Source organism: Aegilops tauschii, chromosome 2, assembly GCF_002575655.3.
Source record: "Aegilops tauschii subsp. strangulata cultivar AL8/78 chromosome 2, Aet v6.0, whole genome shotgun sequence".
Taxonomy (NCBI): Eukaryota; Viridiplantae; Streptophyta; class Magnoliopsida; order Poales; family Poaceae; genus Aegilops; species Aegilops tauschii.
Genome location: NC_053036.3, coordinates 622,571,045 through 622,596,388, shown reverse-complemented (window position 1 = coordinate 622,596,388; position 25,344 = coordinate 622,571,045). Strand labels below are relative to the sequence as shown.

At 46.2% G+C, this 25,344-nt stretch overlaps 3 protein-coding genes and 1 long non-coding RNA gene across 5 annotated transcripts; 1 reads left to right on the top strand and 3 right to left on the bottom strand.

The window, feature by feature from the left end:
• Positions 1–2,043: 2,043 nt before the first annotated feature.
• Positions 2,044–5,566, bottom strand: LOC109733771 (L10-interacting MYB domain-containing protein). Of its 2 annotated transcripts, XM_073509322.1 has the most exons (5): positions 5,468–5,551; positions 4,099–5,121; positions 3,932–4,011; positions 3,614–3,852; positions 3,084–3,529 (listed from the first exon to the last, which is right to left on the bottom strand). In XM_073509322.1, the coding sequence occupies exons 2-5, from the start codon at positions 4,677–4,679 to the stop codon at positions 3,290–3,292; spliced, it is 1,140 nt and encodes a 379-aa protein (XP_073365423.1). In that variant the 5' UTR covers positions 4,680–5,121; positions 5,468–5,551; the 3' UTR covers positions 3,084–3,289. The 2 variants fall into 2 exon arrangements, with proteins under 2 accessions (XP_020148572.1, XP_073365423.1); XM_020292983.4 differs by lacking the exons at positions 3,084–3,529; positions 3,614–3,852; positions 3,932–4,011 and adding exons at positions 2,044–2,641; positions 2,717–3,056 and having other exon boundaries at positions 5,049–5,121; positions 5,468–5,566.
• A 234-nt stretch (positions 5,567–5,800) lies between these two features.
• On the top strand, positions 5,801–7,603 carry LOC109733748 (berberine bridge enzyme-like Cyn d 4). The gene has a single exon (XM_020292965.4). The coding sequence runs from the start codon at positions 5,884–5,886 to the stop codon at positions 7,471–7,473; it is 1,590 nt and encodes a 529-aa protein (XP_020148554.1). The 5' UTR covers positions 5,801–5,883; the 3' UTR covers positions 7,474–7,603.
• Positions 7,604–12,987: 5,384 nt separating this feature from the next.
• On the bottom strand, positions 12,988–14,685 carry LOC141041835 (uncharacterized). The gene is made up of 2 exons (XR_012203557.1): positions 14,482–14,685; positions 12,988–14,117 (listed from the first exon to the last, which is right to left on the bottom strand). It is a non-coding gene; the product is annotated as an uncharacterized lncRNA (long non-coding RNA).
• An 8,103-nt stretch (positions 14,686–22,788) lies between these two features.
• Positions 22,789–24,890, bottom strand: LOC109733749 (mavicyanin-like). The gene has a single exon (XM_040401157.1). It carries the CDS (start codon positions 23,488–23,490, stop codon positions 22,975–22,977), a length of 516 nt encoding a protein of 171 aa, XP_040257091.1. The 5' UTR covers positions 23,491–24,890; the 3' UTR covers positions 22,789–22,974.
• Positions 24,891–25,344: the final 454 nt, after the last annotated feature.

Genomic DNA, 25,344 nt, shown 5'->3' with positions numbered 1-25,344 from the left:
AAATAATGTCAGGTAAGATCTGCTTTAATCTATTAGATAAAACCCTGGAAGCAATCTTATATAAGACGTTGCACAGACTTATGGGCCGGAATTGAGATAACTATGTCCAGTCTTTTACCTTCGGAATCAATACTAAGATTTTCTCGTTAATTACCTCAAGGCTCTCCTCGCCTCGAAGAATGCGAAAAACTACATTAATGACTCAGCACCACATAGCTCCCAGTGCGCTGGAAGAAGTGAGCAGCCCGTCCAGGCCAGGAGCCTTCGTGACATTTGAAAGAGAGCTTTTTTAACCTTCTCGGGCGTAAAAAGGGGCCATCAAGTCTGCATTCATCGCTGGTGTCATGCTTTTGTGGTTCCAGCGAGAGTGGCTATAGATCGAGAAGGCCTTATGACGTTTTGGCCAAGATTTTCAAATTTTGAACCCAATAATAGCCCTGAAAGTGTAGGCTCATAATTGACAAACCAAGGCACTACAAAGACCAAATTTAAAATCAAGCCCATCTATTAGATCTCAAAATCGATCTAATAGACAAACAAGATAAAAACTCCATTTACCTAAAAAAAGATAAAAACTCCATGAGAATTTCTTTTATCTCTATGGTGCCTTCTAGTAAATCTTCTGTATCTAAATAGCTGGCTCCCACTAACTATTTCTCTCAACGTGCAAACATGCCACATCATCGCACAATATGCATGAGAAAAAGGCCCACACCCACTACCATATAGCTCTCAACATGCAATCATGCCACTTCATCATGACATGCATGGAAAAAGACCCATCTTAACATGCAAACATACATGAGGATTTTCATTTTATTATGCTATATATATTTAATAAACATTTTACAACTACATAGAAATCAAACATAACAAATTATATGTAGTTTTAGTTTTAGTTTTTTATATTATTACTTCTTATATTCATGTTTCGTACAACGAATCACATTGAAATATGTTACAAAATATTCTCGCAACAATGTGCGGGGTATCATCTAGTTTATAAAGTTGGTACATGGAAGAAATGATCAGGTTCAATATCTTCTAGTCCTCATATTCTCATGCATATGATAGATAGTTCTAGAAATGACATCCTACCATGCACGAAATATTCCATGCATGCATGCACAGTGTTTCGCCGGTTTGGCATTCATGCCACATTTCTAGTTCGAGACAAAATATATGTGGTTTCGATATATTACATAATGTTTTATTGGGTCTTTTTTTCTCATTTCAAAGTTTAATGTTTTGTTGTGTACCAACAAAGATGTGCACTTGTGTCAAAATGAATTTGCGGGTGCACAATGAAACATCATGATACACTTTGAAATAAGGAAAAAACTAACAAAACATCTTACAATAACTTGAAACAAACACAAAATTTATCATTCATTTTAGAAAACATGGGTGGCACGGATCTCACAATAGCGACGGAACACATGTCAGTGCAGAAAAAATCATTATCTAGATAGTTCCCACTCATGACTTACATGTATAGTCATAGACGCATCAACGATGTCCCTTGCGCTTTGTTTGCATGTTGATATTCAGGGCCATGGAATTGAATTGACCCCAATATCAAATCTCCTTGGCTTTGATATTGACATTGAACCCAATTCTGTTGTTTGGATGTGCACAGAATTGCCACTTGGTATTCTCATGACAAGGTCAATTCTGAAGCTTGTTTGGATGGTCATTATCTACATTGGAATTGATCATTTGTCATATGATCACATTGAACTTTGTTGTAATGTTTCAATGGCAGCAGTTATAAACTAGATGCACTTAACCAAAACCAACAATTATACATTAAACATGACTTAGACAGTAACACATACACGGCAGCTGCAGCACATACACATCAGCACTTTCTTAGCAACACCAGCACATACACAACAGCACTTTCTTAGCAACAGCAACACATATACAACAGCAGCACTTGCACAGCAGCACATATACAGCAGCAGCAGCACTTGTACAGCAGCATATACAGTAACAACAACACATACAACAACAGCAGCACTTGTACAGCAGGAACACTTATAAATCAGCCAACAACAGAACATAATATAGGAAATTCAAGTCTCATACATGTAACAATAACATAGTAATTGGTCCATCAAGTTCATAGCTATTACATGGAACCAAGAAACAACACTTATTAAGCACTTGAAACTACTCAAATGTTGTTCTTCTCATTGAGCATCAGCAACCATTCCTTCCTAAAGTCCATGGGCAACTCCATAAGCGCTTGAAATAAGCGTTCACTAAGGATGAGTTTACCATATGCTCGCAACATGTCAGAACGAGCCAACTCTGGGATCTTTTCAAGGGCAGCAAGGATTTCAAGAGGAGGGGTAACCTTGGGCAGTTCAAGTGGCTCAAGTGATTTCAAAGCATCTTGAAAAGAACATTTCATGTCTCCAAGCATGCACAAGATAGCATCACCTGTTCGCTGCCTTTTTTGTGGCATTTCAGGAGAGTCTTCGACGGCTACTACATCAGGTTCTGTTGGTTGCGCTTCAGTTTCAGCACCTGTCATTGCACCTTCACCGGTTGCATGATCTTTGGAGTATATTGTGCAAATTGCCTCCCAATTCTTCACTTCTTTGTTCTTGTAACAAGCTGCCTTCGGATTAGCCTGCACAACATACAAAGTAAATCACTTGGTTGTATATATGCCATAGAATAAATTAAGTAAACAACTTTTTTTTACTTGCACATATTTGTTCCACACATCATCACTGTCCATGAGTAGCTTGTTATTGACCCAATCCCAACCAAATCCACTCTGAGAAAGAATCTTGCTAATCGTAGCATAATGCTTGTCAAAAGTCTTCATCCTTGAACATATTTTCTCCTTTGTGACATGCAGTCCACACTTATCACGTATTGCCTTTATAGCAGCAGTGTAGACATGTGGCTTCCATCCATTTTGGCCCTGATCACCTATGTTGTGATGTTCAACAAAGACATCCAACAATACCTTATCCATCTCATCTGTCCATGTCAAGTAATCTCTACTATACTTCTTCTTTGTTTCTTCAACCATGGTGCTACAAGTAAAAATTTGAATAACAATTGACAAACAAAAGAGAACATATATTAATTGCTTTCTCGTGCTGATGATGTACAAAATATCCAAAAGTCTCCATCCACTAGCTATGCACAAAAGAGAACATAATACCCAACATCTAGCTAGACCAAAAGCAACATACATCATCTTGCTAACCCAACATCTAGCTAGACCAAAAGCAAAATACATCATCTTGCTAATCCACATGCCCCACTACTGCTGTAAATTTGCATGCGCCACAACATATTCAGCAAACATGTCATCAGATAGTTGGTTCCTGAAGTTGGTCCATGCATTAGTGACTTGGACACTTCTAATTGAGTTAGCATCATCAGCCTCAATTGGCTGAGAAGCTAGTTCATTATCCAATTCTTGTAGCAATAAGTTGTCCATCATATGTTGCCTATCCCTCGCAAAGTTGTGTAACACACAACAAGCATTAATGATTCGAATCTGCAAGAATGTTTTATTTAATTAAGCATTAATGATTTGTCACTCCGCTAGGCATCGTATTGAAAACCCAATGGACACATGTACCTGGTCCTTTGTATCAAAGAAACTTTGAGTGCGAAGGATACCCCACTTCTTCTTCCACAACCCAAAAGTTCTCTCTACTACATTTCTAGCACGAGAATGGCGCAAGTTATATAACTCTTTGGCAGTTTGGGGTTGTTGCTGACTTGATGCCCACTCTTTCAAGTGATACTGAGTGGATCTGAATGGAGCTAGAAATCCAGGCCCATTCGTGTAACCAGCATCAGCCAAGTAATATTTTCCTATTGGTAAACAAGTCAATTAGGTTGGTTGTGACATCCACAATTAAAGAGAACAAAATGCCAAGAGAAAAAGCCATACCATGAGGTACAACAAATGCATCTTGGCGATCAGTTCTCATGGAGTCACAGAGGAATCTTGAGTCGGAAGCGGAACCCTCCCTGCCAGGTAAGACATACAGAAATTTCATGTTCCAGTCCACCACACCGAGCATGTTAGTAGTGACAGCTTGCTTTCTATTCCTGTACCTCCCTTGGGCAGCCACGGGAACTGAAACGTCTACATGACAACCATCTAGTGCTCCAAGTGCATCACCAAACCACTTCCATTTGTAATCATCGGGAGGTTGAACATTAGCATCTGGAAGCTTAATGAACTCCCCATGCATAGATAGAATGGCACTTAAGACTGCGGAAAAGTGAGTACTTATAGTTCCCAAAGACTGCTTGTATGTGCCTCGAAGCAACCTCATTTTCAGACCGTGGCCCACTACTAGCAAGAACATGGCAACCTTTTCTTCCACAGTCACATACACACTACCACTTAGACCACACCTCTCACGCAACATGGTGCATAAATCATGAAAGTTTCTTTTGGTTAAACGTAGCTGATCATAGCATGCCACTTCTGAGCCATCATACATATCTTTCAACAAGTACTTCCTAAGTGTGTGTTTGTGCTCATCATCACTAAAACTACCTATTCCACGAGGTGCTCTCTGTGAAATAAGGTATGCCATTCCGAGAAGAACCGATTCAAAGTAAAGTTCTGTCAAGATTATCCTTTTCCTCTTTCTCCTTTTGTTCTCTTCAGTTATGTAAGAAATCATGTCTACTTGATCTCATGTTATGGAACTACACAATAATTACATAATTAGGCATCAATCATTTCTACAAAAAAAAAATGAATCAACAAATTACACATTCAAGCAAGCATCGAAAGGACAATGCATAATTGTACATATATCAGACCATCACAAGTATGTAACAAATCATTCTACTTTACCCGATGTAACAAATCTGACCATCACAAGCATTAAAAGAACATCTCTACAACTATCAGACCATCACAAATATGTAACAAATCATTGCTACTTTATCAGATGTAACAAATCTGACCATCACAAGCATCAAAAGAACATCTCTACAATGTCAGACCATCACAAGCATAACCGAGGAATGGTGTGTTCTTCAGTTACCTTTGATCTGCCTGCTCCGAATCCATCCTCCGATCCACAGACCTTCAGATCTGCTGACCAATCCACTAAGTTGCTGTTCATCAAAAGGAAAAATAAATTAGCATACTGACACATACATGGTGAGTAGAAGGGATTGGGGATTTAGGGTTTCTGTATGGGGTTAGGGATTGGGACAGGGACGAGGGCTATGGGGGACTTCATGAATAAGCGGAGGGGGAGGGCTCCCGTGACATCCAGCGATGGAGGGGCACCGCAGCGATGGCAAAAGCGGACGGCCATCGGCGGCAAACGACGGAACAGGCGGGGAGGTGGGCCGGTCGGGTGATGCGAGGCACAGGGACTTGGACACATGTGGGGGAGGAGTGGATCTACCGCCCGGAGAGAACGGAGAAGAAGGGGAAGGGCGGAGAGGGGCTGACCTGCGCCGCCGGAAGCTCTGCGCCGCGCCCTGTTCGCCTCCTCTCCCGCTCGCCGCTCTGCCTCTTCTTTTCGTGAGCGCGGTCGAAGGGGTAAGTGCGGGCGCGTTACCGAATATCACAGCGAAAATCTAGCTTGGCCCCTCCGAATTCGGGAACAGAGAGGCGGGCTTTCGAGCGGGCCATCCAATATTCTGGGCCAATTCGGTGGACTCAATTCCAAATGCATCTGAACAGCAGAATTCGGCCTATCCAATGCCAATATCAATATCTTGGCCTGAATATCAACATCCAAACATAGTGTTGATGCAATGCGTGCACGACCTCGTGTTTCACGTGGAACAGAGGGAGCAGTAATAATTGAAGTAGTACAACACTCGCTCAGAGGATTGTGGAGCTCCAGATCATTCAACTTTACAATGCTGAGAGGCTTGGCACTCGCGTTTTCCGTGAGCTTCTTCTCATGCTACCTGACGTCTGTTCCTTCGCTAGCTTCCTCCGATGGCCATGGCTTCCTCCAATGCCTACGGGAGAAGATGCCCAGCGAGCTGGTGTACACGCAGAGCTCCAGCAACTTCACCGACGTGCTGTTCTCCTCCATCAAGAACCCCAAGTTCTTCACCACCGCCACGGTGAGCCCGCGGCTCTGCATCGTCACTCCCGGCGACGCCTCCCACGTCCAGGCCGCCGTGGTGTGCGGCCGCAGGCAGGGCGTGCGCCTCCGCGTGCGCAGCGGCGGGCACGACTACGAGGGCCTGTCGTACCGCTCGGTGCGGCCGTCCGAGGTATTCGCGGTGGTCGACCTCGGCGCCAGCCTTCTGGCCGTGCGCGTCGACCGGATCGAGTCCACGGCCTGGGTCGAATCAGGCGCCACCATCGGGGAGCTGTACTACGCCATCGCGAGGAACGACTCCCGGGTCGCGTTCCCGGCCGGCGAGTGCCCGACAGTCGGCGTGGGAGGCCACTTCAGCGGCGGGGGCATCGGAATGATGACGCGCAAGCATGGCCTCGCCGTCGACAAGATCGTCGACGCCAAGATGGTCAACGCCAACGGGGAACTACTCGACAGGGCCGGCATGGGGGAGGACCTTTTCTGGGCCATCCGAGGTGGCGGCGGCGGGAGCTTCGGCATCGTGCTCTCGTGGAAAGTCCAGCTCGTCCAGGTCCCGCCGACGGTGACGGTATTCAACATCGGAAGAATGGTCGACCAGGGCGCCGTGGACATCCTCACCAGATGGCAGCACATCGCGCCCTCGCTCCCCAGCGACCTCACCATAAGGGTGCTCGTGCAGCAGGGGCAGCAGGCTCTGTTCCAGGCCCTGTACTTCGGCACGTGCGGCGCGCTGGTGGCGACGATGGGCGAGCAGTTCCCGGAGCTCGGCATGACGAGCGCCGACTGCCAGCAGATGACCTGGCTGCAGTCCGCGGCCACACCCTTCCTCAGCTTCGCCAGCAACGGCACGCTGGAGGAAGTGCTCCTGGACAGGACTGCCTGGACTAGCGCCTTCACCAAGGCCAAGTCCGACTACGTCCTGCGCGCCATCCCAAAGGCCGCGTGGAAGGAAATCTTCTCGCGCTGGTTCGGCATGGACGGCGCGGGGGACATCATCCTGGAGCCCCACGGCGGGTTCATGGACAGCGTCCCAGCCGCCGCCAGGCCGTACCCGCACCGGAACGGCGTGCTGTACGTCATCCAGTACATCGCATACTGGCAGCAGCAGGGTGACGGCGGCGCTGCGGCCAAGAGCTGGATCGGCGGCCTGTACGACTTCATGGGGCAGCACGTGAGCACGAACCCGAGGCGGGCGTACGTGAACTTCCGCGACCTGGACATCGGCCAGAACGACGACGACGGCACCTTCGAGAGCGGAAAGGTCTGGGGCGAGCGGTACTTCGTGGGCAACTACCGAAGGCTAGCGGCGGTGAAGGCCGGCGTAGATCCGACGAACTACTTCAGAAACGAGCAGAGCATCCCGCCGTTTATGGAGACGACGACGCAAGTGATCTAGGAGAGCTGCATGCATGTGCGAGAGGTATCAGACGAATTAACACTTCGATCTTGATGTGCCTACTACAAGTCGAGATCAGTTTGCTTTCATGAATGAGTTAATTGCATAAAACCATCACATTTTAGGCTTCTTTTGCAGAAAACCACCTGGTCCTTAATCATTTGCAAAAATCACCGTACACATTCAGTAAACTTTTTATAAAAAACACTGATCAGGTGATTTACCCCGTTTAATCACTTTTTGACAAGTGGGCCGGGATGTAAGGAGCTGATTTGGCAACATATTAACACACACACACCCCTACATCTAAAAGAAAAACGCAATAAGGCCCTCCCCTTTGTGGATAACCTCGAGCAGTCCAAATACCCCAAAGCCCTTGACCGCCGGCGCGCTGCTGTCCGATCGGCGCCGCTCCTCCGCTGTCAGACGCACCCCTCCCATCGTCGGAGACCACTGCCAGCCCGCCGCGCCCGTCTTCTTACTCGCGGCGACAAAGAAGTGGCGGGAGGAGCGCCTCCATACTCGCGGCCACGGGGCCGTTCTCCGACGCGCGCTCGCTCCACCAGCCCTGCCATCTGCCGGAAGCAGCGCAAGTGTGGCTGCTGCTCAGGGCCTTGAAGGCCGGCGACGCGCCCCGGCCCTGTCGTGGCCGCGCCTCGGCCATCTGTCAGGGACGCCCAGGCCCTGCCGTGGCCGTGCCTCGGCCATCTCTCGGGGACGCCTAGGCCGCTCGACGCCCAGGAGCGTGCTGCCGGCTCCAGGGGAGCAGAGGAGAGGTGCGCCACAACCTCGTCGCCTCCTCTTCATGGATCCAGGAGCTCACCGCCGCCCAGACCGAGCTCCGATGGCCGCCACACCCTGGATCGACGATGTGGCGTGCGCTAGAGGACCAGGTGGCGCGGCTCGAGAGCGTACGGAGGCTCGTGGCGACAGTGCGCCGCTGGCCCTCGCGCTCGCGAAGACGGTCGGCGCTTGCGGGGACATCTCCTGCGCTGTCACGCGTCTCGCCGGCCGGTGTGCCCCCCTGTTGCTGCGCGCGAGGAAGGAGATGCCCTCCGTGGGGGGAGGGGGAGGGGCTTGATTGCTTTTTCTTTTAAGATCCAGGGAGGTATACGTCAATTTGTTGCCAAATCAGCTCCTTACATTCCGGGCCCACTTGTCGGAAAGTGGTTAAACGGGCTAAATCACCTGATCAGTGCTTTTTGCAAAAAGTTTACTGCATGCGCGGTGAGTTTTGCAAATGATTAAGGACCATGTGGTTTTCTGCGGATGAAGCCTGAAATGTGTTGGTTTTATGCAATTAACTCTTCATGAATAGACAAAACAGAATGTGTTACGTACTTCGATCTTGATGTGCCTACTACAAGTCGAGATCAGTTTGCTTTCATGAATAGACAAAACAGAATGTGTTAGGTACTTCGATCCTGATGTGCCTACTACAAGTCGAGATCATTGTATTTTGGCTGCTTATCCATCGTGATCGTCGGTACTTCTTGGTTGAAATTTTGGTTGGATTGCGATGATTGTGGCTAGGATGTGCATGCCTACTGAGATGGTAAAGATAAGGCCAGTAGTGGCGCGTTGGGTGCCATGCGCAAAAAGCTAGCTAGCTAGGTGTATCGGCTGATCGATGGTACTGGTGAATACAGGTTGTTACGTTCTTGGTTGAAATTTGGTTGATGGTGATGCTTGTGGTGACGATGTGCATGCCTATTGAGATGGTAACGGTAAGGCCAGTCGTGGTGCGTTCTGTGCCACGGGCATTAGTCATAAACTAGGAAAGCGTCTCCACGGTTTCACCCCAAACCAAACACGAAGACCCCTAACAAAAACCTAAGACATTTATTTTCACACTGTTATAGGCCAAGTATAGATCTGAGATCGAACTCCGCCACCATCCCGGACTTTGTGTCGACACAGTCTTCTCCGGTGTCCTAGACTGGATAGGCCACCGTAGAAGCACACCGCGCTGGGTTCGTTCGGCCGACGCCAACTTCACAGAAGCCACCACCGAGCACCGCCAGACGAAGACCTTCACTCAACCCCTCATCTCCTTCTCCGACCGCAGTAGCTCTCCAAAACTTGCAAGCCTTTCCAGCAAAACGCCCTTGAACCGGACCACTTGGCCGCCGCCGCCGCCGCACCCAGCGATGCAGCCTGTCAGCGGCGAGAGGGGTTGGTGTCAAGCGGAGGTAGGGCTTCCGTGTGCGTGGGCTGTTTGGTTCGTCCATGATTATGTGTGTTGAATTTGACGCCTCAGACGACAACGATCATGCTAGCACACTACCATAGCATTACTATTTTGCATTTTCATTAGTAACATGTTTACTGAATGGCTAGAAATACATCGGCCCATTTTACTTTAAAATTGTACACATGTTCCAAAGGAGCCAGAGCTTCATTAAATCACAGCAGTAACAATACAAACTCAGAATATGACTTGAAAGAAAGAAAATTACTACCAAGCGCATATTATTTTCACGGAGGACCCTAGAACAAAATATAAGATTATAATTATGCCCAAACCAAGGCTTCAACTCGGATGCAATCCTGCCATTGCCGAGACGATACCACTTGGCATAGAAGGACCACAACCAGCTCTAGAGGAAACTAGGGAAAGAAGTGATGAACTCCTAGCGTGCGCCAAACTGCCACCCTTAATGGCTCCAGGTCCAGAGGAAGAAAGTAGTCCGTAGGTTTCGCCCGTATGTTATCCGTTGTATCATTTGTGCCGCTCCATAGGGCCTCCGTTCGGCCAGAAGATACAACACACAAGCCATTGTCCACCGTTGCCTGTGGGCAGCAGCATTGTCCTAGCTCCTCATCAATGCTATTGTTGAACCAGAACCCGGTCGTCGAGATTTTGCGCTCCACCTCTCCCCTTCTCGTGTTTCTCTACCATCAAGGCCACCAAAGTTGAGGTCGAAGTGCAAGCCCTCCACAGGATCATGAGACACATCGATTTACGGACTCGTCCGTATTCCTCCGTTAGCATCTCCAGCCACTGCTAGCCACCACACGTGCTCGAAAATGGCGGTGACACGCTCCTAGCCGACATCATGCCATTCACCTCTAAGACAACACTACACCTAGACCTGCTAATCGTATATACAAGGACTTCAATGGACCTCTCCCCTTCTCTACTCCAGGGTAACTCACCTGAGGAAGAGATAGGGGATAGAGCGACTCTGAATGGGGACAAAAGAGAAGAGAAGGAAAAGGGCGCCGTCTGCATATAATACGTGGCATGTTGATTTGCTCTGAGATTAAAGACAACTCCTACCTATTGGATGTTACAAAGCAGATATACGTGAGTTCTAATCATCATTGGTTGTTTGTGGATTAGACGACATAGATTGTGAAACACAAATATATATTCTTCATTGCAAGAGTATACGTGAAACATAAAAGACACCCTTTATCGAGAAAAAGAGTATACGTGAAACGAAAAGGAACGTAAGGGCAATACACACTGGTAATTTGCCCCTGACATTTGGTTTATTCAACAATCAAAACTCATGTTCCGTCGCATCATCAGACGTCTACTGGATAGGGAGCAAGGTCGGCGTCTCAGCCTTGATCACGCGGACATGGCAGCGGACGACAAGTCGGTCATCGTCAATCGTCTTTCCGGCAAAGTACTGTAAGTACGGGAACTCGTGCTCGGGATCGTGATGGCGGAACGTGTGCTTCGTGGATCTCACCTCCTTTTGATCGCCGATCTCGTCGGACCTCCCGCGTCCGAGGAAGACGGACATACCGCAGCTGGAGCTACCGTGGTACCGCCCGCTGCCGTTGGGGTAGACCTTGAAGTACCAGTTGCTGCCGCCGAGGCTAAACTGGGTGGAGTGCACGCGGTCCCCGGTCGGGAGCACCGCCTTGATCTTCGAGAACCGGTCGATCGTCAGCACGTGGGACCCAGTGAGCTGCGTCTTGGAGGGATCAGAAGCGGCCGCGGTCAAGGCCTCCATGACCTCGGCCGACGACCTGGTGACCTGCACGTACGTCTGCGGACACCGTGCACCGTATGGTGAAGCTGTCATCGCAGAGGCAGCCTGACGCCTCTAGCTCCCTCCGCTTGACGAACCAGACGTAGCCCGTGTTTAGTTTGCCGTTCTGCCTGGAGGTGACCGTGTGGTTATCAAAGACGGTGCGCTCGCCGCTGCCGTCCAGGATCTCCATCGACAAATGCCGCTGCATGTTTCCCGCCCGGTATCTCCAACCTAATTTCTCGTCTCGTGCCATGTATTATTTCTCACCCGACATGTGTCATCCGAAAGTTCAATGTAGGAGACCGGGCCTCAGAGAGCTCACTGGGCAGCATGAAGCATCGGGACCGTGGTACAATACACGGATTGGTTAGATGTCGTTGTGGGCAAGCTAGTTCGGTGTTGCGGCATTGTCGACTCAATGCACGGTTGAAATTTTGGTGTAAGGGACAAAACAAACACTACTCCGAAAATGGAGGTAACCAATTGTCCGCATGGCGAAAAACTTGTAGACGTTTCAATTACAAAAGATCCATTTCAACATTTACTTTTTGGTTCCATGCATTTATATTGAAGTTGTTTTTCTAGATTTTCCCTCTCTTTGTTTTACGGTATTCCATCAAGAAACTTTTTTTTGTGGGTGCCATCAAGAAACTTTGTCTGGAGCGGTAAAAAAACTTTGACAATATTACAGGGCGTGATCTGCGTGACTTGAGGTCTCTGCCATCGGATCTAGAAAGGATGGACGGCTAAGATTGACTTGAGAGGAGCAATCCGTGGGAGGACCGGATTGACCAATAAGGACACAGGGGTTTCCTCCCGTATGTAAACCACCAACCGCGCTCTGAAATTTCGGACATCGGCATCTTGCTCGCGCCCAAACATATTTGAAATATCAAACTTTGGCGCTGCCAAGGTTTTGCGGTCACATATTTCAAATGAAAATGAAAGGAGCACCCGGCGGCTTTTAACCTCGTGACTCCCCAACCAACCCACCCAAATTAGCTCCGCCGCTGTTTGTCTTCTTCCTCCTCTCCCGATTCCCCAGCCCCGCCGCCGATGAACTCCTCTCCCCCAACCCCAGCCCCGCCCCCGACGACCTCCTCTCCCCCAACCCCGGCCTCTCTCCCATCGACGTACCCTCTCCCCCAACCCCGGCCTCTCTCCCATCGACGTACCCTCTCCCTCCTCGAGCTGCTCAGGCGAAGCCTAGATCCACCACTGCGCCGTCTTCCACAACCACACCCGCGCCCACGCATCGGCAGAGGAGGGAGCAGTCAGGGGCGGAGCTCTGACACCCGTCTTCTCCACTTCCTTTCCCACCGCCACTCCGGCGAAGGCGGCCTTCCCGGCCGCGCATCGACGAAGGTGCCTTCGATCTGCACACCCAAACGCCACGCCTCCATCCTCCACTTCCCAGCCACACGGCGGCCCACCTCTACTGCGACGGCGGCACCAGTGGCCCGATGGACGCGGCGACGAACCTTAGCCGCTTTCGGTCGCCGGCGTCTCTACCCCCGCTATCCCCTAGGGATCTTCTCCAATGGAGGTCTTGTACTCCAATGGAGCCTTCTCTCTCAAGAGGAATCCCACAAGGGGAGGTACATGAGCTAAGCTCTATGATTTGTGTCTATTCTTAGTTATCCCTAGAAAGGAGGTGGAGGTGGTCTATTTATAGTCTAAGCCACGAAGGGGTAAGCGGGAAAGGGATACATGGCCAAAGGCCCGTGGCTGCGCACACAGGCGGGGCGGTAGTACCGGACATCGGGCGGTAGTACCGCTTGTAGGCGGTAGTACCACTTGGTGTGGGCGGTAGTACCGCTCATCCCGGACTTGGCTGATCCGCTTCTTCCGTCTTCTCTTCCATGCTTCCCTCGCGGATGGTGTAGGTGTTCCTTGGCACTTGCACTCCTCCTCGACGTCCGTAGCGTTCTGACAATACCTATGCATGCACACGAGAGGGGTGTCAAGTAGTATACCATCCTCGAAGGGGTCAAGTAAACACGTGTAAAGGAGATGATTCACCTTTATGTGTGTGAAGTAGATGTCGCACGTGTCACTTGTCAAATGGACTCTTAACATGGTGATGTACGATGCTCCGCATCAACAAAGGTGTCTACAGTTTGCTTCTTTTGGTTCGAGTGTGATGTATTGATTTTGGCTGTTCGATTCGAAGCACCAGGCGCCCTCCATGGACCAGGACCACGACATCCACCTCAGCCTGATGCCGTCTAGCCCGACCACAACGACGCGCCGCACAAGGTCGCTGCACCTGTGCTCTTTTCATCACCTTTTGATTTTCAGTTTTGTCGCTATACAGAAGAACTCCTCATCTTTGAGGGAACAAATACTGTCTCATGAGATCCCAGTTTCAGAAAATAGCATCTCAAGTATGCTGGATCTTCAGTATTGACTGCATCTTCTTCGTAGCAGTCCTGACAGATGCTTGCTCAAGTTGTTTGTGATTTGTCGCAATTCTTTCAGTGTGACTCTTGATAATTAAGGTTCTATATTGTAGAGATTTAGGTTCCCAACATAAATTTGTTACTTATGCCTGACCCTTCTGCTCTGCAATTTATTTAAACATGGCATTACGATGGCCAAGGCAGCACAACCGGTGTTCAGAAATGACACCCACACACTATGCAATACAATCTGAAATATTCAATCATAAAAGTGATGATTCTTGCTGCTGTGTCATAGAAAAGATGATTCCTATTTACTGCTACATCCAGATTAGAAGTGATGAATCGGATTATTGCACTTCTAACTCTCTGCTGTAATAGAGCCCATTTGTAGTGACTATGCTGTGTGTTGGAGTCTGATTGGTTAGGGTGTTAATTACCAATTCAGTGAGATCTTACTGTTGTGTCATTAAAGTGATGATTCTTACTGTTGCATCCAGATTAGAAATATGTATCTAAGTGCTTTTTGAAAGGTAATGATGTACTAAATATAGCCTTAAAAACTGAGCAAGCGAAAAGACTGTGAGCCATTATACTAGTCTTTGCGCTCTTACTTTGTTCGATTTGGATTAGCAAGTGCCCGACTCCATGGATGACCCCTATCTGACCTGGCGGACATCATCAAGTCTGACGACCTTGGCCTCGACTGTCCACCACGACCGAACACCGAGGGTTGATTCATCTCAACTGTGAGTTCATTCCCCCAATCTATCGCTCCTCTTCTTTGCTCTTGCCATTCCGCTTGGTTTCATCCACCATGACTCCAGCGAGGTTATTCCTTCTTGTGTAACTATTTTGCCTTAGTGTGTTCGGGTGGTATCTCTGCTTCCTGACCCGAGCTCCTTCCTTCCTGTATGAGGCTAGCTAGTTTGCACTGAGGCATAACATTGAACATGGCGACGTAGTCTGCCGCCTTCTTGTCGTAACCGGCCGGGTAGACCTTGAGGTTGTAGCCGAGGTCCAGGAGGTGGATCGTGTCGTCGAAGAGCAGCGCAGAGCCGGCGGCCATCTGCACCCAGTTGGAGTAGTCGGGGACCGTGAAGAGCCGCGTCGTGGACCTCGTCTCCCACAGGCTGCACTTGGCCGGAGGAGACGGCGACTGCGACGGCGGCAAGGACGAGTAGTAGAAGCTGCTAGCGGTGGCGCCCATCCTGATCCTGCCCGGTGACCGGTGCTCGATGGTAGATCGATCGATGGAAGCAAGGGCTTACCTTAAAGACGTGGCCCATCTTGGCCGGTCGCCCTCAATATAGATCGATCGATTGAAATTGAAGCTAGGCTACCGCCGATGATGGATGATGTACCGTGCGTTGCGATCTCCATGCGTTTATCTACCGAGATTGTAATTGTATCAGCCGTGTTTTCCGCATATACCGCTATAGTTAAGATATACTAGCAAACATGCCCGTGCGTTGCAACGGGTGAAAGAAATATACATCTTTAACCTAATTTTGACACGGCAACCCTTTTAAAAAATAGCAGTGCAACGATCTGTGGTTTGCGATAGTGCAAATGCTAATTATGATAAAGTAGGGTTTCATCTCTCTGTAAGACACTTCCTAATTTTCCTAATACATGCAAATGAATAACAGATTTGAAAGCCCAAACTGCACAGGTGTCGCCCATGGGCTGTGGCATAGTAATCTCACCACGCACGTTTGTCGGTCCCCTCATGATCGGTCGGCCCGGCTTTTCGTTGGTTTTTTCGTCCTACCTTTTCTACTGTTGCATGGTTGTTTGCTATAATAATAGGGGAGAAGACATGCCTATTTTTCTCATATTTTTGATTTTGCTGGTGAAATCAAAAGTCCTCAAATAAACAAAAACATTCATACAAAATAATTTTGTAAATTCAAAAAATCCCTAATTTAGAAAATGTTCATGGTTATTTTAGAGAAATAAACAAAAAAGAAAAAAAATGGCAAAGCAAAAAAGAAATGGGAAAAGCCCCAAAAGGTAACCAGTAAAAGACCAGAAAAGAAAAAAGCAACTGAAATCTTCTAGGTTCTTCCTAAAATCGATGGAGGGTTAATATATGTGTGGGGCCACTTATGTACTTGCCCTAGGAGCTTGCGGGCGCTTCCGCTTTTTCCACGGGGATGGGCAGCTCGACGTCGTCCTATCGCTCCTGCTGCAAGGCGAGGTCGTGTTCTCTTTGACATGACCACTGCCGTCGACGTGAACGGCATGTATTGCTTCGATGGCCTATGCTTGAGCACGGGTGGTTAGAGTGGTCAATGACCGATTGGACTAAGTTTTCAGCACTACATTTTGCTTCAAGGGTTTCTGCCAACTTTATCCTCTAAAAAAAAGACCGAGACAAGTTGATCCTCCAAACCATTCCTTTTTATTTTTTGATGAGGGGTCCAAACTATTCCTGGTGTGTTGGATTTTGCATTTGCAGCTAACCATTTTGCATTTTTAAAGCAACCCCCGCATGTCCTTCCTCTTTTATCGAGTTACTATTCTTGATTTGTTCCTTTGATTCTTGGTTCCCGAGGCTTGCTATAGGAAACTTTGTAAACGTATATAAATCAGTAGAATTTCGTGTAAAGAACCGAGGTGGTATTATTGGGCCATCAACCCTATATTTTGCATGAACATATCACTATCTCAGTTGGTGGTAGGCTTCTCTATCTATCAGGAAGGTGAGGGATCGAATCCCACATGACCTTTTATTATTAATTTTAATTAACTGGTCGACTGCGTATCAGGCCCAGACCGGCCCACTGGAGCGCGCAGGGTCGACTGCGTATCAGGCCCAGACCGGCCCACCGGAGCGCGCAGGCCGCCGGCTATCGAGGGCTGCTTTCTGTTTTTGCTGCTCAGATGCGACGTGGCCTGTTTTTTACCGCGTGTGGATGAACGGACGAACCAAATTTTGACGTACAAAACGGACCAAAAATCCGGAGGAAGAAGCGTTACACCTTTTAATAGTAGGTATAGATATAGATACCCGAATCCTCCTCCTGCTCTGACATGATTAGATTGTTTTTTAGTTACATGATTAGATTGTTTTTTAGGTTACATGATTAGATTTTTTTTGCATGGTAATACGCGTCTCATTCATATCATAAAGAACAAAGTACAAGTCACGTAAAGACTGACATGACAAAACTGAAAAGATGGCAGAACATCTCTGAGCTTGACACCAACGTCCGTCACCTGCCTCCGGCACCACCACAGCAGCCACCGAAGAAAAGAATGACGGATCACCTCCTCACCCGAGCTCGACGCGGCTCCATCGCTAATATGCAACTTTGCGGACCTCCAAGGTGGCTCACCAAGAGTGAAGCCATTGCCGTTGAACGAATCAGACCGGGGCAACACCCCGGACACGATTAAACTCTAGATCTGGCGCCCCACCACGACTAAGACGCCGAAGGAGGAAACCATATCCGTCATCCACAAACCACAAAGCCAGCACACGTTCCATCTTTCAGATGTCGTCGATGCAGACCACAATCTGCATCCGCTCCTGGACTACCTCCCAAGCTCCGCGCCGACGCTGGGGCAAACGCCGTCGCAATGGCGGAGCCCGAGGACACAGGTCCACCACGAGGATGCCGCCGCCGCCACGCCATCCTTACTTGAACAGACTGATTTTCAAATCCATCCCCAATCATAGGACCAATGACCTCGTCAGGCAAGGATCCGAAGAATCTTTATTCAGTGCCGTCATCGTCGCCGCCGAAGCCAAGACAATGAACAACCTAAAAACCTAGACTACAAGGAAGTAAAAACGATCCACGCGCGTGGATCCGGCGACCCCCTCACCACCGACGACCGAGGTCGCCGGCGGAGGGGAGCCGCCGGAGGACGGTGCTGAAAGATGGCTTCTCTTGGCGGCGGCTTGGGTTCCAGCCGCCAGGACCAGGGAGTCTTTTGCATGCTGTGGACTTCCAGCTCCTTTGAGATTGCCAACCCGGTTACATGATTAGATTGTTGACATCACCAAGGACAATTAGCATGGCGCGACGCGTAAGGGTAGCACCCAGCGGTATGTACGTTATTGTTTTTTGAAGAAAAAAAATAAGATGGACTTTTTGAATGTTTCAAAATAACGCTCTCCACTAGCAAACTAATACTACATTCGTCTGGAATTATTTATCGCTCAAACGGACGTTTTGAAGTAAGCAAGAACTCCATCCTCCGATCGCTATCTCGACTGCATATGTGTGTGCGCGCGTATGGAAAAAAAAATCTTGTTTGGTCGCTCCCTTGTGTTGTCATCCCAGCAGTTTGATCGGCCATGCCAAGGCCCAATCCCAGAACCATCCAGTCAGGTTTCAGGGAAACAACCCAGGGCACTGAAAACGAAATTTCCTATTTAGCGCTGCAGGCGCCCGTTTGTGTGCATTTCGCAAACTGGCGCCTGCAGCGCTCCGTGATGGGCCGGCCCATCTAGGGGTGCCAGTGGTTTTTTTCTTCTATGTTTTTAGAACGCAAAAAAATTATGCAGCAGGTTGCGAATCGAACCTGAGACCTCGCTCGTCGCTACATCCTTTCGTTACCACCCCACCACGCAGCTGATCCTTAGCAGTTACAACGTTTCCTCTCCTTTACTCTCTCTTGTTTCCTTTTTCCTTTTTTCTCTTTTGTTTTCTGTTTTTTCCTTTTTGTACGACCAGGTTCCCCTTGCATCCCTTTGAATTCGATGAACTTTTCTGAAATTCTATGAACTTTTTCAAATTGGATGAACCTTTTTTCAAATTTCATGAACTTGTTTTCAAAGTCACAGGGCTTTTTCTCAAAATCGATGAACTTTTTTTCAATTTTGATGAACTTTTTTCAATTTTTGATGAACTCTCTTCAAAATCAACGAACTTTTTTTAAAATCAGTGAACTGTTTTTTCAAATTTGAGGAAATTTTTTTATTCAAAATCAATGAACTTTTTTAAGTTGGTGAACCTTTTGTTCAAAATCGGTGAACTATTTTCAAAATTGATGAACTTTTTCAAAAAATGTGAACTTTTTTCGAAATTCCATGAACTTTATCCTAATTTTTGTGAACTTTTTAAAAATTTGCGAAGTTCTCTCAAATTCACGATTTTATTGTCAGTTTGTAGGAAATTCACGTTTTTTATATTGTGCATTCATTTTTCTTTTTTTTTTCATTTCATTTCATCATAAAATAATAAGCATAATAGGCTGTGTATATAGTAAGGTTATTTATTCTCCAAATGAAAAGCATAGGGAGGTGGTAGGGTTCGAATGTTACCGCACAGGCGACCAGAGATCGAATCCCTGTTCTACGTTACTTTTTTGCGATCCAACAACCTACCTAGGTGTGCCTCGCTGCGTTTCCTGGGCCGGCCCAGTTCGCGTCCGTGCAGGCGCCAGCGGCGCGAATCGGCGCTTACAGCGCCGACTAGGAGATGCGGCCGCGGGGTGGGCCGGCCCACGAAGGGGCAACGCACAAAAAAAGCGCGAACACTTCCATAAAATAGCGGCTCAGAGGGGAATCGAACTCACGACCAGCGCACCGTCAGGTGTTCAGCTAACCACTCGGCCATGCGGTTAGACATGATTAAGTGCAGCACGAAACCTTTAAAAGCTATTAAAGCCGCTGTTACATGATTTCCTTTAAAGAAACTGAAACTTCACAGATTTCGGGAAAAGTTTATGAACATGCAGAAACACTTTGCCCTATTCAATAAAAGTTCAATGATTCTGAAAAAAGTTCATCAATAATGAAAAATAGTTCACAAAAAATTCGAAAAAGTTCATTGAATTTCAAAAGGTTCATTGAATTTGAAAAAGTTCATTGAATTTAAACATAAACTTTTGGTTCTTTGAAAATAAGTTCATCAATCTTGAAAAAAGTTCATTGAATTTGAAAACTAGTTCATCTACCTCGAAAAAAGTCAATGATTTAAAAAAAAAGTTCATCGAAATTGATAAAAAGTTCATCGGTTTGCAAAAAAGTTCACCAAATTTGAAAAACAGTTCACCGAACTTGAAAATAAGTTCACAAATTCGAAAATTTTCATCGAATTTCAAAAGAAAAAGTTCATGTATTTGCAAACAATTCAATGAACCAGGATGAAAAAGAAAACAGAAAACGGAAAAGGAAAAAAAGGAAAACGAAAAATTAAAAAAAAGAAAAAAGAAAAAGGAAGGAAACTAGGTAAACGGGAGAATATATAACAAATAAGAGAGAAAGTTCTCATTGAACAAATCCCGGTAGGGTGGCGCAGTGGTTACTCCAGCAAAAATTGGTCAGAGGTGCGCGGGTTCGAATCACCACAAGAGCGTCCATTTCTTTTTGCGGAATTAAAACACAGAGAAGAAACCCTACATGGGCTGGCCCATCGCGGGAGTGCTGCAGGCGCCGGTTTGGTGAAACAACTAAAACCGGCGCCTGTGGCGCTAAATAGGAAATGCCCTGAAAACTGCCTTGAATCCCCCCAGGTGTTTCTCATGGGCTTGTGTCTATTTCCTTTTGCGGAATTAAAACACAGAGAAGAAACCCTACATGGGCTGGCCCATCGCGGGAGTGCTGCAGGCGCCGGTTTGGTGAAACAACTAAAACCGGCGCCTGTGGCGCTAAATAGGAAATGCCCTGAAACTGCCTTGAATCCCCCCAGGTGTTTCTCATGGGCTTGTGTCAAAAAGAGATATCAACTAGACTATGTGATGATGACCCTAAGGAGACCTCATATACGGCGACCGAAGCGAGCGCACACCCCCTTCTGGGCCAGCCCATGTGCGGCCGGGACACTGCCTGTTTTTTTTCTTCTTTTCATATTTTAATAAATTGGGATATTAAAAAGTTATAAATTTCTGAATTTTTTGCTAATTTTGAATAAAAAATAATGATTTAAATAAATGCTTCGGAATTCAAAAAATGTTCATGAATTTGTTAAAAAATGTTCATGAATTTTAAAAAATGTTCACGAATTCAAAAATGTTCATGATTTAAAAAATTAGTCCTGAATTTAAAGAATGTTAATGATGCAAAAAAACGTTCATGCTTTCTAGAAAAATGTTCACAAATTAGAAAACATGTTCATGATGTAAAAGAATTTTCACAAATTTATAAATAATATTCATGAATTTATAAAATATTTATGATTTCTAAAAAACATTTGTGAGTTTTAAAAAATGTTCATGGTCTCAAAAATCGTTCATGATTTAAGAGAATGTAATTAATTTGTAAAAACAAAACCACAATAACAATAAAAATGTTCAAGTATTTAAAAATTGTCATCATTTCCAAAAAAGTTCACAAAATTTTAAGAAATTCATGAATTTAATTATTTTCGCAAATGTAAAAAAGAAGATTAAAGATGAAAATAGTAAAACCGAAAAGAAAAGAAAAAACAAAAAGAAAACAGAAAAAGGATCAAAGATGAAAATGAAAAAAAATGAAAAATGGAAAAGAAAGGAAAAACCGAAAGAAAAAAAAAATAAAAAAAGAGAAAACCCGGTTCAGGGAAGGATATAGAACCTTCCCAAAACCGGTTGGGGGTGAAATCCTGAAATCGGCCGGCCCGTAGAAACAGCAGCACGTGAGGGAGGGGGAGGGGTGCTACGCGGTATGTTGCTTGCCAGCGACCTACGCGCTATATAGGAAGTGCCAACACTAAGTGGTGATTATCATCAAGAAGTTAGTGCAAGTGCAAGATGGATGTACGCACAACGAGACATTAATACGAGGATGGTCATCAAGAAGATTACAAGCACCATATGTGGATATGACATCACCACTCCTTCTGTAACTAGTTTCTTTTAGTCACACACCCCAAAGAATATATAAAACGAAAAAACGGGAGGAAGGCAGCGGTCTCTAGCTAGCAAGCCTATGTAATAGTCATCCTTCGAATTATTCATACCGAATACAAGACAGAACCGACCCATTACAGTGGAATGGATGCATGACATTCTATTACACTTCGCTCTCGAATCAAACACACCTCAACAGGCTAATATAGTCCTTTGGTGACCTAGGCCTGTGAATCTGTGTCTAGTGTACCACGCCACCGCCCTTGTGTCACGGTCAGATGACTCCACGGTGTTCACTTTCTAACTAGTGTTTTCCCTTTCTAGAAAGTATGCTACAAGTAAAAGTTCTCTTTTTGGTAACTTTCAGAAAGTATATTATATAGTTTGAGAAATATAACAGGCCCAAGTAATTTTTATGGGATTTAAAACTTCCAATTTTTCAAACTTTTGGAAGTTTGAACTATGGCTAAAATTTCAAAAATTTCAACTTCAACAAATTGCATGCTCAGAAAATTTTCAATTCTATGAAAATCTGAAACTTTGGACTTCAACAAATTTTGGAATTCCAGAAAACTCAAAATACACTGGAGAGAGAAGACTAATAGAATGTCACCCGGCAGACCTTCATATTATACACACACTGTTTTTACAACAGTGGTGCTGCCCAAGCGTGATCACACGCCAATGAGTCAATTGATTAACTGATTGCTAGCAACACACAGATGTGTGAGTTCTAATCCTTATTGTTTCTTGACAGACAACGAAATAGATCATCAGTCATAGGTAAAATCAAATTAAGATACCCTAGGAAAAAAATTAAGATTATTCGTTGCTTCAATATGAACTGAGAAAAAAATGTATTGCATGAGCTTGGTGAATCCAGATGATCCGAGCAATCGGGCAACCTATATGCAACGTCACACGCTGCTTCACCGATGTATCCATCACATCATGAATAATTTGGAAACATGTTAATTGCATTGATCGTAATTTGTAAAACGACATTAGTTACATTAAAGAGAATATTAATCTTACTATCAATATTAATCAAGGAAATTATATTACTATCAAACTAGACGTGCACGTACACGATTACTGGTATTACTAATCAACCAAAACGCACCTTCCCTGACTTAATCATAGTACATGTCGCTCAACAGAGGAGCTGATTCACTCGGCTCTTCGTTCTCAACAAAAATGAATTAAAAGAAACTCAAAGTCGTGTATCCAATTAGTGGAATATACACACATATATTTACTAGGAATGATTATTTGACTTTACATAAATTAGGTATGTGCGTGGGGCTATACAGATGTACTCAAGCCATGAAACCGACAAAGGCAAGCAGGATGGCGAAGCCAAACCCCGTGGCCTTCACGGAGGTGGCGGTAGAGACAGGCGTGGTTGGAGGAGCGTTGCTTGCATTGGGGCCACTGGCCGGGGCGGGTGATGGCGAGGAGGAGCCAGGCACGCCGTCGATCTTGACCTTCATGCCACCAGTGCAGTGGCCAGGGAACCCACAAATGAAGTAGCGGGTGCCAACGGCGGTGAGGGTGACGATGTCGTTCCCTGAGTTGAGGGTCGCAATAGGGTTGACGGTGCTGCACGAGTCGTAGTCGGCCTTGCTAACCTCAAGGACGTTGTGCGCCTGAGGGGAGTACTTGAAGACGATCTGATCGCTGGGTTGGAACTTCCTGGAGGACGCCCAGGTGCCGTAGTTGGTGTTGAGGTCCCACGCACCGCCCGGCTCGCCAACGTTGTAGCTTGCCGCCGACGTGGTGCTTAGGACGGCCATCACGGCCATGATGAGGAGGCTGAGTCTCATGGCAGCCATTGCAGTTGGAACTTGAAGGAAGGCAACGAGAGCTAGCAGAGGAAGTGTAAGCCCGGTGCTGTGTTGATCCTCAAGCTGAGATTGTGTTGCTTGACTTGCTTCCGTAAGTGCTTGTGCTGGGTATATATACAGTACAGGCTATACCCAGGTCAGTTGATGAAACATGTGTGGTAGGTGGAAATATGCCCAGACTTTGAATGTTCTACGTGGGAACACAAGCTAGGCAGCTGGTATGTACTTGGTCATACTGAACATCTGAAGACCGGGCTGTGCTCTTTGACCTTTTCACGCGTCCTCATGGAGCCATTGCCGTCTGCTCCAATATCGACGCGGTCTACCTACAAGACGTAGAACATCTTTTCCCTAAAAAAAAGACGTAGACCATCTTCACAATTCACAAATCTTCTAGATGTAAATCGAATGATACAGCCGCATTTCAACTCCTAATTCTCCTCTCTAAATAAATAAAAAACTTTCTCCTCTAAAATTACAAGCTCCCAATTGGCTGAATCCCACGGCACAACTAAATAATATGCTAGCTTCAAGTTTCAAAAACAAAAGGTTACAATTTTCATCTTAGATGGCAAATGGTATTTATTTAGAGATTTAACATGATTAAAATTGGCAAAATGAAGCTTTCAGCCTATGAATTAAGCAGAACAAAGGACCACATTACATCATCGTGGATGTATTGCAAAATAACAATGCGTAAAATAATTATTGAGTGATATATTATTAAATTCAAGTAAATTTAAAAAATAAAAATAAAGCTCCTTCACGACAATGACAGAAATATGTTTTCGTGTTCAGTCCATGCAGCTAGCCCTGTTTTGACGAAATCTACTTATTATGAAGTGTCAAGAACTTCTGAAAACAATTTCACATACACACGCGGGCGCACACACACACATAGATGTATTTTATGAATGTGTAAAATTTCATTATGGGACACTTTAACATGTCATCTATAACAAAACACATACTTAAATGGATTTGAAAATTAGCAAATAGTACATTCACTACACTTTTTCCTATTAAAACTTGTCCACATTTTCAACTAAAAAATCACTCTACATATTTTCAAAAAATTAGTCATCCTAGACTTAGGAAAACACATTAATGGTTGTGGCTAGATCTGAGCCGATTGAGACTAATCAAGTCCTAGTCAAGTGATGAACCACGTTTATATACAGATAACATTAAAAAAACAAAACAAAAATGAAAAATTCACCCGAATGTCCACGTAAAATCTCATGGATGATACAGTATCGACTGAGACTGAGATTTAGCGATATCATTTCTGAATATATTTCTTATCAATTATGAGCAACTATTACTGACCAGAGGTATTACTTTGCAGTTAACCATCAAAATTGTATTCTCAACTCAAATAAAATAATAAAACATCATCGTATTCTCAACAGGCCTTGGGGGTGGGTCTTGGATATGTGAGCTTGGTGGTCACCTCCACGTCCCTGGACAGCGTGCACTGGACGGTGAAGGAATCGTCGTCGCGGACGCACGTCGACTCATCCAGGTCCCTCCTCGGGACGAACCGGACGTAGCCCTTGCTGCGGTTGTGGTGGAGCAGCGTCTGCTCCGACCTGGCCGTGTTGTTGTCGAAGACGGCGCGCTCCCCGTCCTTGTCCAGGATCTCTATGAAGATCGTCCTGGCGGCCCCGCCGAATAAGAACGAGTCCCAGTGGTCTTCCATGGTGACGAGAACAGCGACGAAGCCTGCCGACTCCTCATCCAAGCCCGCGGGGTACACCTTGAGGCGGTAGCGCGGTCGCCAAGGCGGAACCTGTCGAACTCAAGCACGGAGCCGGCAAGCTTCCGCGCACATTGCGAGTA

Coding starts and splice junctions, on each gene's coding strand:
- LOC109733771 (XM_073509322.1), bottom strand. CDS start 4,679: ATGATTTCTTACATAACTGAAGAGAACAAAAGGAGAAAGAGGAAAAGG. Junction 4,012..4,098: donor CCCGTGGCTGCCCAAGGGAG/GTACAGGAATAG, acceptor CTTACCTGGCAG/GGAGGGTTCCGCTTCCGACT. Junction 3,530..3,613: donor TCTTTGATACAAAGGACCAG/GTACATGTGTCC, acceptor ACATTCTTGCAG/ATTCGAATCATTAATGCTTG.
- LOC109733748 (XM_020292965.4), top strand. CDS start 5,884: ATGCTGAGAGGCTTGGCACTCGCGTTTTCCGTGAGCTTCTTCTCATGC.
- LOC109733749 (XM_040401157.1), bottom strand. CDS start 23,490: ATGGCTGCCATGAGACTCAGCCTCCTCATCATGGCCGTGATGGCCGTC.